This window comes from Chlorocebus sabaeus, chromosome 2, assembly GCF_047675955.1.
Source record: "Chlorocebus sabaeus isolate Y175 chromosome 2, mChlSab1.0.hap1, whole genome shotgun sequence".
NCBI classification, from domain to species: Eukaryota; Metazoa; Chordata; class Mammalia; order Primates; family Cercopithecidae; genus Chlorocebus; species Chlorocebus sabaeus.
Genome location: NC_132905.1, coordinates 34,394,920 through 34,409,029, shown reverse-complemented (window position 1 = coordinate 34,409,029; position 14,110 = coordinate 34,394,920). Strand labels below are relative to the sequence as shown.

The window sequence follows — 14,110 nt, the reverse complement described above, 5'->3', positions numbered from 1 at the left end:
TCTGGTGTAAACACTTGTGGGACTGCTTGAAGATTCTCCGGGGACCCTTCCGTAACTGCCTAGGCATTCTGCTGTCTCCTCCTAATACAGTATCAGTACTTAATTTCTTCTTATTGCTGAGTAATACTCCACTGTATGGATACATCAAACATTTTATTTATCCATTCGCCAGGTGATGAACCTTTGGGTTCTTTCCCACCCAAACGTGATGGATGCTTTGGTTGTTTCCACTTTTTGACTCCTACTAATAATGCTGCTGTAAACATTTATGTATGAGTTTTTGTGCTTGCATATGTTTTTATTTTTCTGGAGTATATACTTATGACTGGAATTTCTGGGTCATATGGTGACTTCATGCTTAACCTTTTGAGGAGCTGCCAGTTTGTTTTCCAAAGTGGTTGCACCACTTTACATTCCCAGCAGCATTGGAAAAGGGTTTAAATTTCTTTGCATTTTTTTCCTAACACTTACTTCCTCTTTTTTATTGAACAAAGATTTCATCCTGTCGTGTGAAGTGATACCACATGTGGTTTTGATTTACATTTTCCTAATGACTAATTACATTAAGCATCTATTAATGTGCTTGTTATCCATCTTTATATCTTCTTTGCAGAAATATCTATTCAAAATCTTTGCCCATTTTTTAAATTGGGTTATCTTGTTATTTATAAATTGCAGACATTCTTTATATGTCCTATATATGTAAGTCCCTTATCAGATATATGCTTCTCAAATACTTTCTTCTACGCAGTGTCTTACCTTTTCACTTCTTGATACTGTCTTCTCAGGCACAGCAGTTTTCAATTTTGAAGTCCATTGAATCCATTTTTCCTTAGGAGTCATAGCTAAGAAAACACTGCGAAATGCAGTCACAAAGATTTATGCCAGGGTTTTCTTCTGAGGGTTTTATAGTTTTAGCTGTTACAGTTGACTGTTTTGAGTTAATTTTTAAATAAGATATTTGATCCAGCTTTATTTATTTTTTGCATATGGATACCCAGTTTTCCCAGCACCATTTGTTGAAAAGACTATTCTTTTCCCATTCTGTTCTTTTGTTAACCTTGTATAAGATCAATTGACTGTAAATGTGCGGGTTTATTTTTAGATTATCAACTCTTAGCTTGTTTATTTCTATTCTTATGCCAAGGTAAAATCGAATTTAATGAGGAGTTTTTTTCCATCCTATTGCATATTACCAGATGTCTTATGTCATAATAAAAATTAAATTTAGTGGAATATCTTTAACTTCACTTTTTGTGTCTCAAAGACGTCTCTGGCCAGCTTATACCTTACTTACTCTAAGACATGATGGGAAGTCAGGCTTACAAGACACACTCGATTTCTTTTTTTCTCCCTTCCAACCTTTAGTCTCTTTTCCATTGCCTCACTCTATAGTTATATTTGCGGAAAGTTTTGATCACAGGATCGGCTGACATAGTCTAATATTTAGTGCATTATGTTTTGCTAATTCATTGTACTTCATAGAATCTTCCATAGATGTCTACCATCCAGGAAGGAGAAGTTTAAGTCTGAGTCGCCAGCTTTCCTCAATGGAAATCAAGTGAAGTCATCATCTTTCAGTTCGCAGATCCTCCTTCCACCTAGTAGCTGGTTCTCTTGGGTAACACTGTGGCTAATACTTTTCTTGGTGCCAATCTTGCATTCTCAGAAACCACAGTTCCCTGTATTGACCTCCTTTTGCTGAAACAGAGATGCACAGCTCTGCTTTCTAGCTCAGTAGATGATTCTTGGAATATAAAGTTTAATTCATTCCAAGAAAAAGTCTTAGGAGTGCAGCACTTCAAAATCAGGTAATGTTCAGGCAATTTATCAGAGACACATAGTAGGTTAGTATTTTGACTTTCAGAAATTTCAGAGCCAGGTTTTGTGCTATAGAGACACATTGTGGCATAACAGAGAGATGGGATGGTCTTAACTTCTCCATACAGACAAGCTTGAAGTAAGGTGAAGGAGAAATTACATTTGATGTCTTAGCACTCAAAGCGCGCTGTTTATTTTACTTCTTTGAAGACTAAAAATCATTCCATAATGTTCTCCTTATTTCCTCACTGAGAAAAGGAAAATGAAAATTGAACACTAGATCCATTAATAAATACTCAAAGCTTCTTCTTTTAGAATTTTAGTTCATTGAAATCAGGTAAATGTCTGATTTTGGTTATGTAACCAAGTATTTCTAGTTGTTTCTCAAATCATATGTCTTCTTGCTTCCCAGTCTGGTCTCCTAACTTGAGGGGAAATTGTAAGGAGACACCCTGGCCTTGTTATCAGAGCTCATAATTGAAGGGGGTTTTAGGAAAACTTCCTCCTCAGCAGCTTATGTCTCTCTACTGGTTATCTGCTGCTTCTCAGGAATGTTTGCCATCAGTGAATAAATCTCAACATTTCTTAGATCCTACTTTAAAGGAGACTCTTTTCTGCTACACAAGTTATGTTTCCTGTTTTCTCTTTTAACCTTTATTTTTCTAACAATTACCCAGAGTTTTGTGACTTACAAGAAAAACATTTCGTTTTTTCATGAACCTGTGGTTTGGAAAAAGCTTGGCCAGGAGAGCTTGTCTCTGCTCCCCTCAGCTTCTCTAGGAACAGCTGATCATTTGGGGAAACGGAATCGTCTGAAGCTTTGCTCACCCACGTGTTTGATGGTTGATACTGGCTATTGGCTGGAACCTTGGTTGGGGCAGGCTGCATGAACACTGACACTGGCACTGCCAGGCTGTCTTTGTGGCCTGATCTCTCTCACAATCTGGGGGCTGCGTTCGAAGGGAACGCAGTCTGAGATAGGGAAGCCACCTGGCATCCTTTTTACTGCATTCTATTCATTAGAAGGAAGTCAATAAGGTTGGCCCATATTCTGTTTTTAAATGGGATGAATATAGCCTCGCTTTTGTTTTAATTGACGTGTGTGTATATATATATACACACACATAATTATGGGCCATAGAGTGACATTTTGATACATGTACATAGTGTGTAATGATCAAGCTAACTAGCACATTTACTACTTCAGTCATTTTTCATTTCTTTGATTTATGAACATTCAAAATCTTCTGACTTTTAAAAAACATACTATAAATCATAGCCATATTCACCCCACAATACCACAAAACACCGGAACTCATTCCTCTTATCTAACTGTAATTCTCTATCCATTAACCAGCCTCCCCTCTCCTACTTCTGTGAGCTTTTTTGTTGTTGTTAAGAGACAGGACCTTGCTAGTGTAGTCTGGGCTCTGGGCAACTGTAGTCATCCAGATTGGAGACAGTGGTTTGATCATAGTTCACTCTAGCCTCAAACTCTTGGGCTCACATGATCCTCACACCTCAGCCTCCTGAGCAGCTGGGATTATGGGCATGCAGCACTGCACCTGTCTGATTTTTGACTTTGTAGAGATGTCTCCCTATGTTGTCCAGGGTGCTCTGGAACTTTTGGCCTCAAGTGATTCTCCTGTCTTGGTCTTTTAAAGTGCTAAGAAATAACAGGCATCAGCCATGTTACCCAGCCCTCAGGTTTTCTTCAGCTCCCACACATGAGTGAGAATGTGCAGTATTTATCTGCACTTAGCATAACATCCCTCAGACTGATCCACATGGCCACAAATAACAGGGTTTAATTCCTTTATATGGTGAATAGTATTCCAATGTGTATGTGTACCACAGTATTTTGTCCATTCATTTGGTGATGGACATATAGGTTGATTTGATACATTAGCTGTTGTGAATAGTGCTACAATAAACATGTGAGGACAGGTATCCTTGTGATCTATTGTTTTCTTTTCTGTTTTTCTGAATACCCAGTAGTGGGGTTGCTGGGTCCCTGGGCAGTCCCATTATTAGATTTTTGAGAAAAACTCGTGTTGTTTTCTGTAGTGGCTGCACTAATTTACCTTCCCACCAACAGCATGTAAGAGTTTCCTGTTCTCTGGAGCCTCACCAGCATTGGTTATTTTTATATCTTTTAAATGATAGCAATGTATTCAAATTGAAGCAAGATTATATCACATTGTAGATTTGATTTATATTTCCCTGAGGATTAGTGATACTGAACATTTTAAAATCTATTTATTGGCTATTTGTATTTCTTTTTTCTAAAAACAAGTATAGTTAGATATTTTGTTCAATTTTGAACTCAGATTTTTTTTTTAACGGTCAAGTTGTTTGAGTTTCTTGCACATTTTACATATTAGTCCCTTATCAGATGAATAGTTGACAATATTTTCTCCCACTCTACAGGTTTTCTCTTCACTCAGTTGTTTGCTGGCCAGAAGCTCTTTAGCTCAATGTAGTACCATTGGCCTATCATTTGTTTTTTCCTATGCTTCTGATGTCTTACCCGTAAAAATCTTTGTGCAGACTAATGTCCTCAAGCATTTTCCCTATATTTACTTACAGTAGTTTGATAATTTGGGGCCTTACATTTCAGTCTTCAATTGATTATGAGTTTCTTTTTTATATGGTGTTACAGAGGAAGCTAGTATCATTCTTCCCCATATGGATATTTAGTTTTCCCAGTGCCATTCATTTGAAGAGACTGTCCTTTCCCCAATGTATGTTCTTGGCACCTTAGTCTAAAATCAGTTGGATTTAAATATGTGGATTTATTTCTGGGTGCTGCATTCTATGGCCTTTACCCCAAGAATCATGACTTCTTAAAATGCAATTCAAATTGTCATGAAACATTTGCAGTCTAAGGAAAGGCTTATGGCATCAGAATCCTTATTTACAGGATTCATTATTTTGTGTCTTTTTGAAATATGGTCTTTGTCTGTCATCCAGGCAGAAGTGCAGTGGTGTGGTCATAATTCACTGCAGCCCTGAACTCTGGGTACAAGCCATCCTTTTGCCTCAGTCTCCCAAGTAGCTGGCTCTACATGCATGAGCCACCACACCCAGATAATTTTAAAAATATATATTTTATATATATATCTATCTCTACACACACACACACAAACACATACACACATGCACAGACACACACACATATATATATGTATAGAGACACGGCAGTATCACTATGTTGCTCTTGCTGATCTCAAATTCCTGGCCTCCAGTGATCTTTCTGCCACAGCCTCCTAAAGTGCTGGGATTACTGGCATGAGGCACCATCCCTAGTATAGCGTATTAAATTATTTTCAAAGTCTTATTCCCAGAGCCATTTATTGACTTTGGCCTAAATCACCCACTATGATATGTCTGACACTGTTTTGACATATTATGGGGAGTGAGGATGAGGGAGGGGGTTAGACACTTTTCACTGAGAGATCACTTAGTGCCATTGAAGGAGGAACAGAAATGTATTATCAGGAAAATAAAAGTCAGATGAAGTGCAAAAGTTCTCTGGAAAGATGATGACAGTAAAGCATATATTTTTGTGACTCATGGTAGCTTTAACTTTGCTCTTAAAATTCAGAGTAATTTAAGGCTTTACATTTGAAGAATCTACTGTGTTACAGATAACATTTTATTGCAAGTAAATACTTTTCAAATTTTGCTATTGGTTTTGTATTAGATTATTGTTAGCCTATATCAAACTATATTATTTTATTCATGCAGTTTGATGATCTTACGGCAGAGAAGGAAGCTGTATCATCAAAATGTGTCAATTTGGTGAAAGACAATCAAGTGCTTCAACAGGAGTTATTATCTATGAGAAAAGTACAACAGGAATGTGAAAAACTTGAGGAGGATAAAAAGATGTTAAAAGAACAAATATTAAATCTTAAGACCCATATGGAAAACAATATGGTAGAACTTGGCAAAGTACAAGAATATAAATCAGAGCTAGATAAAAAGGCAAGGCAGACAATAGAAAAATCAGAAGAAATCCATTTACAGGTTAGTTTTGTAAATCAGGTAAGTTTATCTGTAATATGCTTTCATTTATTTCACTGCAAACTGTATTTAGGATATGTATATATTGTGTGTCTTCTGCCTCTCTTGTAGCAATTTGCTTTGTAGAGTTCTAGAAAAAAATGGCATCTACTTTTTCTTTTAAATATTTAAATTTCCATTATTATTATAATAAGATCAATCTTTCAGAGTAATGATTCTCACTATGGAGTCATTTGATGATTAAGACCAGTTGGCATAAGAAAAAATTGTGATTCAGAAATTATGTGATACTTTTGAATTGGTCTTAAGCTACATTGTTCTTTGATCACTTTTTAAAATTATGAATGGATTCTATTACTTCTTGTATGACCAGATTACATTAACAGTAACATAATTATGATTTCAAATTTGTATAAATCAGACTTAATTCTGAATTCAGTTATTAGTTTTTTTGATATTGCTGATAAATATGTTAAGCTCCAGCCTCTTTTTTTTTAACATATTCAAAATTGCTCTTTGAATCACTGACTCAAAATGAAAGGCAAAAAGCATATGGTAATTAGGTTATAATTGTTTTAAAAATCTATTCTTTTCATTCGTTTTAGACACAAGCACAACATGAAAAACAATTGGAGCAGTTAAGCAAGGATAACATGGCTTCACTAAATAAGAAGGAACTCACACTTCAAGATGTGGAACGTAAATTCTCCGAAATGAAAACTGCTTATGAAGAGGTTACAACCGAATTGGAAGAATATAAGGAAGCCTTTGCAGCAGCATTGAAAGCTAACAATTCCATGTCAAAAAAACTAACGAAGTAAGTCAAAACATACACTCGTAGGAAATGAATTAAGCTCATTAATTTGTTTTGAAAACATAATTTTTAGTGAGATGGCTTCAGGAGATTAGTATGAAGTGAATGCTAGTTTGATAATGTAATTATGGAAAATAATGTTAGTAAATAATCTTCCCTTTAAAATATTAGTCAAGGATAATGTCTGTCCCATTTCTTTTTTACTTTTTTTTTTTTGATTTTGTATGACTTTTTTCCTCTGAAAAATCTCATGTAGTTAATCTGATCTGTTAGTTTTTGTCACTAAGTATTTTTGAAGCTTTATAATTCATAAAACGATCTTGTTATAAAATTACTTGTCAGAGTTTCCCTAAATAGAAAGATTAATGAGTTTAATTTATTTTTCAGTAGATCACAACCTACACCCAAAGCGTCGAGTGGTACTGCTACTCTGGGCACAATCGTTTTTAATTGTGATTTTTAGTATTATCAATAGAGGGTGTCTCAAGAAAGACTATTTGTGTAACATTTTCAAGGTGTTACAGAAAGGCATCCTTGTGAAATAGGGAATAATTATCAAGGAATTTAAAGAAGTGTAATTCACAAAGTGGTTAAAAAATAACACCTTGTTCAGCCTGAAGATTGGTGTGGAAGGCAGAAAGAACAAGCCCCCCACTCCAGTGCCTTGGTCACAGTGCTGGGGGCTAATTGCCTTCAGCGCTGCTTTAGCTCTTTTTATCCCCAACCACACCATCTAGTTCTCCCCAAGGAGCTGTTGCTCTGAGTTCTTCCTCAGTGCCAAATGTTTAATTGTTCCCAGATAATGGGTGAAATGTGCAAGGGTGAAACCTAAAATTTCTTTACTAAACACAACTATTCCTAGTTTTTTTTGTTGTTCATTTTAGTTTTCTTAACCTACATCAAGGAGTACAACATGATGTTTTGATATAATTATTTCCTGTGAAGTGGTTCTTATACTCAAGCAAATCAACATATTCATTTTCCCGCATAGTTACCCTTTAAATACAAGTATTTCTAATGGAATCTTTAGAATCTCACAAGTGGAGCCATTTTAGAAAGCAGCAAGTTTCACCTGGTGAACCGTGCATCACTGACAGCCGTTTCTCTCCCCTGTCTACTTTGTTTGAACTGCTTGTTCAGTATAAATTACCTTAGAAACACAGGTGCTTCTTTAGAATGGTTTTAAAATTACAATTACTTACAACAGGTATGCTCTCACACATCTTTGGTGTGAAAACACCGTTTAGTGGGTACTTTGGATTACTCTCAGGGCAACGTTTTAAAAACTACAAGTCATTAAGAATTATTTAAGGAAAAACGAAATACTAAGCATTTGTCTTTGCTGTCTTTACAGATCGAATAAGAAAATAGCAATGATCAGCACCAAGCTCGTTATGGAGAAAGAGCGGATGAAATATTTTCTCAGCACTCTTCCTACAAGGCGAGACCCAGAGTCACCTTGTGTTGGAAATCTTACTAGTGGAGGACTCAACAGAAAATATATTCCCCAAATGCCCGTCAGAATTCCTACTTCAAACCCACAGACTTCAAATAACTGCGAGAACTACTTGACTGAGGTTAGTTATATGATCATTTCTCTTTTGGCTTTCATTTCTCTAATATAATTCTTCTTTGTAATTTGGCGAAATACTGAGTTGTTCTGTTGACTTATGCATGTTAAGTGAAGATCATAATTAGCTATGTTAACACAAAAAGGAAACGGGAACTTCACATTTTTTAATTCCCTGGAGCTCTCATTTTCAAGAGATACCCATTTGCTAACTTTATTCAATACATGTGACTAAACTGACACATTTAAAATGTCTTTAAAAGCTGCATTTAAGTTAGGTTTTAGAAATTGCTTGTTATTGCCTGATAACTGATGATATACTTTGAGATGCTTTGGCTTACTCTCTAATTAATTCTAGTTTAGTTGTGGTGCATACTACCGCCTTTTTTTTTTTTTTTTTTCTTTTTTTTAATACAGTGTCTCACTCTGTTGTCCAGGCTGGAGTGTCGTGGCACCATCTTGGCTCACTGCAACCTCCACCTCCCAGGTTCAAGCCATTTTCCTGCCTCAGCCTCCCAAGTAGCTGAGACTACAGGCGCCCACCATTACACCCAGCTAATGGTCGTATTTTTAGTAGAGAAAGGGTTTCACCCTATTGGCCAGGCTGTTCTCAAACTCCTGACCTTGTCATCTACCTGCCTCAGCCTCCCAAAATGCTGGGATTACAGGCATGAGCTACTGCACCCAGCCCATGTCACTTTTAAAGTTTGTTTGCAGCAGACACCACGGTGACTCATGCCTGTAATCCCAGCACTTTTGGAGGCTGAGGCAGGTGTATCACGAGGTCAGGAGTTCAAGACCAGCCTGGCCAAGATGATGAAACCCCATCTCTATTAAAGTACAAAAAAAAATTAGCCGGGTGGGGGGTGGGCCCCTGTATTCCCAGCTACTAGGGAGTCTGAGGCAGAGACTTGCTTAAACCCAGGAGGCAGAGGTTGCAGTGAGTCGAGATCACACCACTGCACTCCAGCCTGGGTGACAGGGCAAGACTCCATTTTGAAAATGAAAACTTTTAGGGCCGGGTGCGGTGGCTCAAGCCTGTAATCCCAGCACTTTGGGAGGTTGAGACGGGTGGATCACGAGGTCAGGAGATCGAGAGCATCCTGGCTAACACGGTGAAACCCCGTCTCTACTAAAAATACAAAAAAAAAAAAAAAAAAAAACTAGCGGGGCGAAGTGGTGGGCGCCTGTAGTCCCAGCTACTCGGGAGGCTGAGGCAGGACAATGGTGTAAACCCAGGAGGCGGAGCTTGCAGTGAGCTGACATCCGGCCACTGCACTCCAGCCTGGGCAACAGAGTGAGACTCTGTCTCAAAAAAAAAAAACAAAAAGAAAAGAAAAACTTTTAAAAAAAAGTTTATTTGCACCATCTCAACTCTTCCCACCCATAATGACAACTGAATGATTGGCATCCAAACACTTTACCACATATGGATGTTTATTATTTAGTAGAATCCAATTTAATTGCATTTTATGAATTAAACAAAATCCTAAAATGTTAATTTCCTTTTCCATGTTAAAAGCTTTGTGCTTGGCCAGGCACGGTGGCTCAGACTTGTAGTCCCAAGGTCTACAAGTTTGGGAGGCTGAGACAGGTGGAACACCTGAGGTCAGGTGATTGAGACCAGCCTGGCCAACATGATGAAACCCGTCTCTACTAAAAATACAAAAATTAGCAAGGCATGTTGGCAGGCATGTGTAATCTCAGATACTCGGGAGACTGAGGCAGGAGAATCACTTGAACCCAGGAGACAGAGGTTGCAGTAAGCCAAGATCATACCACTGCACTATAGTCTGGGTGATGGAGACTATCTCAAAAAACAAAACAAAACAAAACAAAAAAAGTTTGTGCCTTTCTTACATAAGAGTACATCCTCTGACTAGAAAAATCCTGGAAGAAACCCTAGGAAATGCTCTCCTGGATATCATGCTTGTCAATTAATTTATGGCTAACTCCTCAAAAGCAACTGAAAGAATAACAAAATTGACAAGTGGGATCTAATTAAGCTAAAGGGCTTCTGCACAGCATGAGAAACTATCACTGGATTAAACAGACAGCCTAAATAATGGAAGAAAATATTCACAAACTATGGATACAGCAAATGCTTATTATCCAGAATCCATGAGACCTAAGCAAATCAACAAATGAAAAATAAGTAACACTGTTGAAACTGGGCAAAGGACATGAACAGACACTTCTCAAAATAGCACATGTAAGTGGCCAACAAACACATTAACAAATGCTTACCATTGGTAATCATCAGAGAAATGCCAAACAAAACATCAGTGAGATACCATCTCACACCAGTCAGAATGACTTTTGTTAAAAAGTAAAAACATATACACACACACACACACACACACACACACACATATATATATGTTGGGGAGGCTGTGGAGGAAAGGAAACACACACTGTTGGTGGCAATATAAATTAGTTCAGCTTATATGGAGAGCAGTTTGGAAATTAAGTACTAAGAATGACCGTTGGATGAAGCAACCCCATTACTACACTAGGGGTATACCTAAAGGACAATAAATCATTGTAACATAAAGATGCATGAACATGTGTGTTCATTGCAGCACTATTCAAAATAGCAAAGACATGGAGTCAATCCAGGTGCATCCAAGGTAGATTGAAAATCCAAGCTAGATTGGAGAATTCCATCTACATATACAATGGATATACAATGGAATACTCTGCAGCCATGAAAAGAACAAAATCAGGTCCTTTGCAGCAACGTGGATACGGCTGGAATCTACTACCCTAATCATACTAACACAGAAACAGAAACCAGATATCTCCTGCTTTCACTCATGTGGGAGCTACACATTGGGTGCACATTTATCATAAACATGGGAATAATAGACACTGAGAAATAAGAACGGGGAGAGACAGAGTGGCCCAGGGTTGAAAAACTACTTATTGGGTTGTATGCTCATATGACCTGTGTGATGGGTTCAATTGTACTCCAAATCTTGGCATGCCTCAATATACCTTTGGAAAAAACCTCCACAGGTACCACCTTAATTGAGAATACAAACTAGAAAAAAAAAAAAAAAAAGAAAAAGAAAAAGAAAAATGTATCATAAAAAAGTTTAGTATAAGTAGAGAATAGAAATTTCTTTTTAAGATAAAATTTATTGAAGTAAAAAAATGGATTAAACTTTTATAAAGGGGAGAGTTCTGCTAAAAATTTCAAAGTAATGCATTCATTGTAAAAGATGACTTTAATTTTTTTTTTTTCTTTTTTGAGACAGGGTCTCACTCTGTTGCCAGTCTGGAGTGCAGTGGTGCAATATTGGCTCACTGCAACCTCCAACCCCTGGCTTTAAGCAATTTTCCTGCCTTAGCCTCCCAAGTAGCTGGGACTACATGTGTGTGCCACCACACCCAGCTAATTTTTGTATTTTTAGTAGAGACCAGGTTTCCTCATGTTGGCCATGATGGTCTCGATCACCTGACCTCGTGATCTTCCCGCCTTGGCCTCTCCAAGTGCTGGGATTCTAGGCATGAGCCACCACACCTGGCCATTGTTTAACCTTTGTACTAATAAACACCACCTTTCTAAAATTATGTCTATGCAATAGACCAGTATTAACTGTATTTTTGTCTGATTACTCTAAGCAGCATTACACAGATACATCCTCTGTTATCTAAATTAAAATAAGTAGAAAATTTACTTTATGTATGTGATTATTTTTCTTTTGAAGCAAACTTCAAGTTATGTCTAGTCACTAAAAATACTAAAGGCCACAATTTGTAAGTGATATATTATTTTCGTGATAATGTTTCTTGTTTAACTTAAACATTATTATTATTTTCACTTATTTTAGATGGAGCCAGAACGTGTAGAACAAATAATTAGAGAAACAGAGAGAAGTATGTTGCCAAAATTTATTCCTTAAATTTAGGTTTATTTTAGAAATAAAATTTAATAAAAAATGGTATTCCTTCTCATTGCTGGGTTAGTAGATACCACGTTAAGTATTTTTCTCTTCTTACACACATCCAATGAAAGATGTGAAAACAAAAACTTCCACAGAGAAGACTGTCCTTGTGCACCATAAATTCATCACATCCCGTAACTTAAAAAATTCCCAAGAAGTCTATGCATCTCTTTTTCACTGGCTCTACACTTTCTTAAGTTTTGCCATCCTCATGGAACTGTCAGCCAGCACCCTGAAACGATTCTCAGAAAACAAAGGCATCATCAAGTTCTCAGGGTTTTGGTAGGGACTGAAGGCCAACGGACCTCAGTCTCATTCAGAAATACTTAGCTGAGCAATAACCCTTCATAGGCAGTCACTTGACAGTGACATTTTAAATCTCCTGTCATTTACTGTGTCATTGGCTTACGTCTGTTCTCAGGAAAAGTTCCAACTTTTTCACCATGAAATAAAAACACCCACATCAATGTGATTCCTGTCAAGTTACTCAACCTTGTCTCTCACCACTTACTGCGCTCTGCCCTTTGCTCTAGTGCGAAACTGGAGGGAGCGGAACTCTGCAGGGCTCTTCCTCACCTCAGGCTCTTTGCCTGCACCTCTTGCCTCTCTCTGATGAGCTTTTCCTTGTCCTTCAGGTATCAACCTATAGTATCTCCTCCACCAGAAAGCCCATGATTTTGGCATAAAAGTGTGATAGATGACCCTTCTGTGTGTTCCAGTAGTGCCCTGCTGTATACCTCTCATGTATCCATGACTCTATATGGACATTGTCTTGTCTGTTTTTTTAGGGTATAGCATATGACTGTTGGGAGGTGGACCATACCATCTTCATCTTGAAATTCTAGTGCTGGTTCTAGAATCTTAGCACATGTCTGTTGAGTAGATGAATGAAGAATAAAAAAGCTCTGATATTTAAACACAATTAGAGTTAATGCCATGTGTAAATTATTTAATAGTGATTTTGTATTGTAAATGTACATACATATTTCTCATTCTTATTAACTCTGATAAAGTTCTCAACTCTTTAGTTTTTAAAATCACACTGAGTTAACCGAAGTGTTTTAGGTAAAGAACATAATTATTTGTTTTTCTTTCCAGCTGTTGCTGTGTTGGACACTTTCACCCGTCTACTTTCTTCTATAGAATCCACTGGTAAGCCACATCTAATCAAGAGAATATTTAACCATAAAATCTTAAGGACAAATTTTATGATTTAAAAGATTATAAAACTTTATTACTGGGCTATTTACACAACATTTTAATTGTTTTGTAGGAACCTAGTTTTTAGATTCCTTCCTGGGCAGGGGTCGTCGCGAGAGACCACTCGACACGGAAGTCACAGCGGAGAGATTTATTGCTAGCGCGCTAGGGTCCTATGTCCGAAGTTGGCCACAGGACCCCGAATGCCGAGTACAGACAGTTTATAAAGGCAAAAAACCACAAAAATTCACAAAGCTTGAGGCGCAAGATGATTGGAGCAGGTTATGGCCTGAGCAAGGTGTCTTACTCTGATTGGTTGGTTTGGACCTGGTTTGAACCCGCGCGGGGTATTTCCCGGACTTGTTCTTCTGTTTGAGTTCCAGGAATTTGGGTGGGTGTTTTAGATAGCCACACGGACATCGGGCGGGTGCTTTAGATGGCCACCTGGTCATTGGGCGGGTGCTTTAGATGGCCACCTGGTCATTGGGTGGGTGCTTTTAGATGGCCACCTGGTGTGGCTTTTCTAAGCTTCTAAGTTTCTAAGTCTCTAAGTCTCTAAGTTTCTAAGTCTATAAGTTTCTAAGCTTCTAAGTTTCTAAGTCTCTAAGTCTCTAAGCTAAGTCTCTAAGTTTCTGAGTCTAAAAGTCTAAAGGTTTCTAAGTTTCTAAGTCTATAGGTCTCTAAGTTTCTAAAGGTTTCTAAGTTTCTAAATCTATAGGTCTCTAA

General features: G+C 37.5%; 1 protein-coding gene across 1 annotated transcript in view; it reads left to right on the top strand.

Annotated features, from left to right (window-relative positions):
• LOC119618584 (putative ankyrin repeat domain-containing protein 20A2) overlaps window positions 1-13,560 on the top strand; it is an 82,342-nt gene extending 68,782 nt beyond the window's left edge. The window contains exons 25-30 of the mRNA XM_073007138.1: window positions 5,572-5,853; window positions 6,456-6,667; window positions 8,019-8,241; window positions 12,718-12,819; window positions 13,283-13,336; window positions 13,458-13,560. Coding sequence (XP_072863239.1) covers window positions 5,572-5,853; window positions 6,456-6,667; window positions 8,019-8,241; window positions 12,718-12,819; window positions 13,283-13,327 — 864 coding nt within the window. The 3' untranslated portion in view covers window positions 13,328-13,336; window positions 13,458-13,560. The remainder of the gene's footprint in view (window positions 1-5,571; window positions 5,854-6,455; window positions 6,668-8,018; window positions 8,242-12,717; window positions 12,820-13,282; window positions 13,337-13,457) is intronic.
• The last annotated feature ends 550 nt before the right edge of the window (window positions 13,561-14,110 follow it).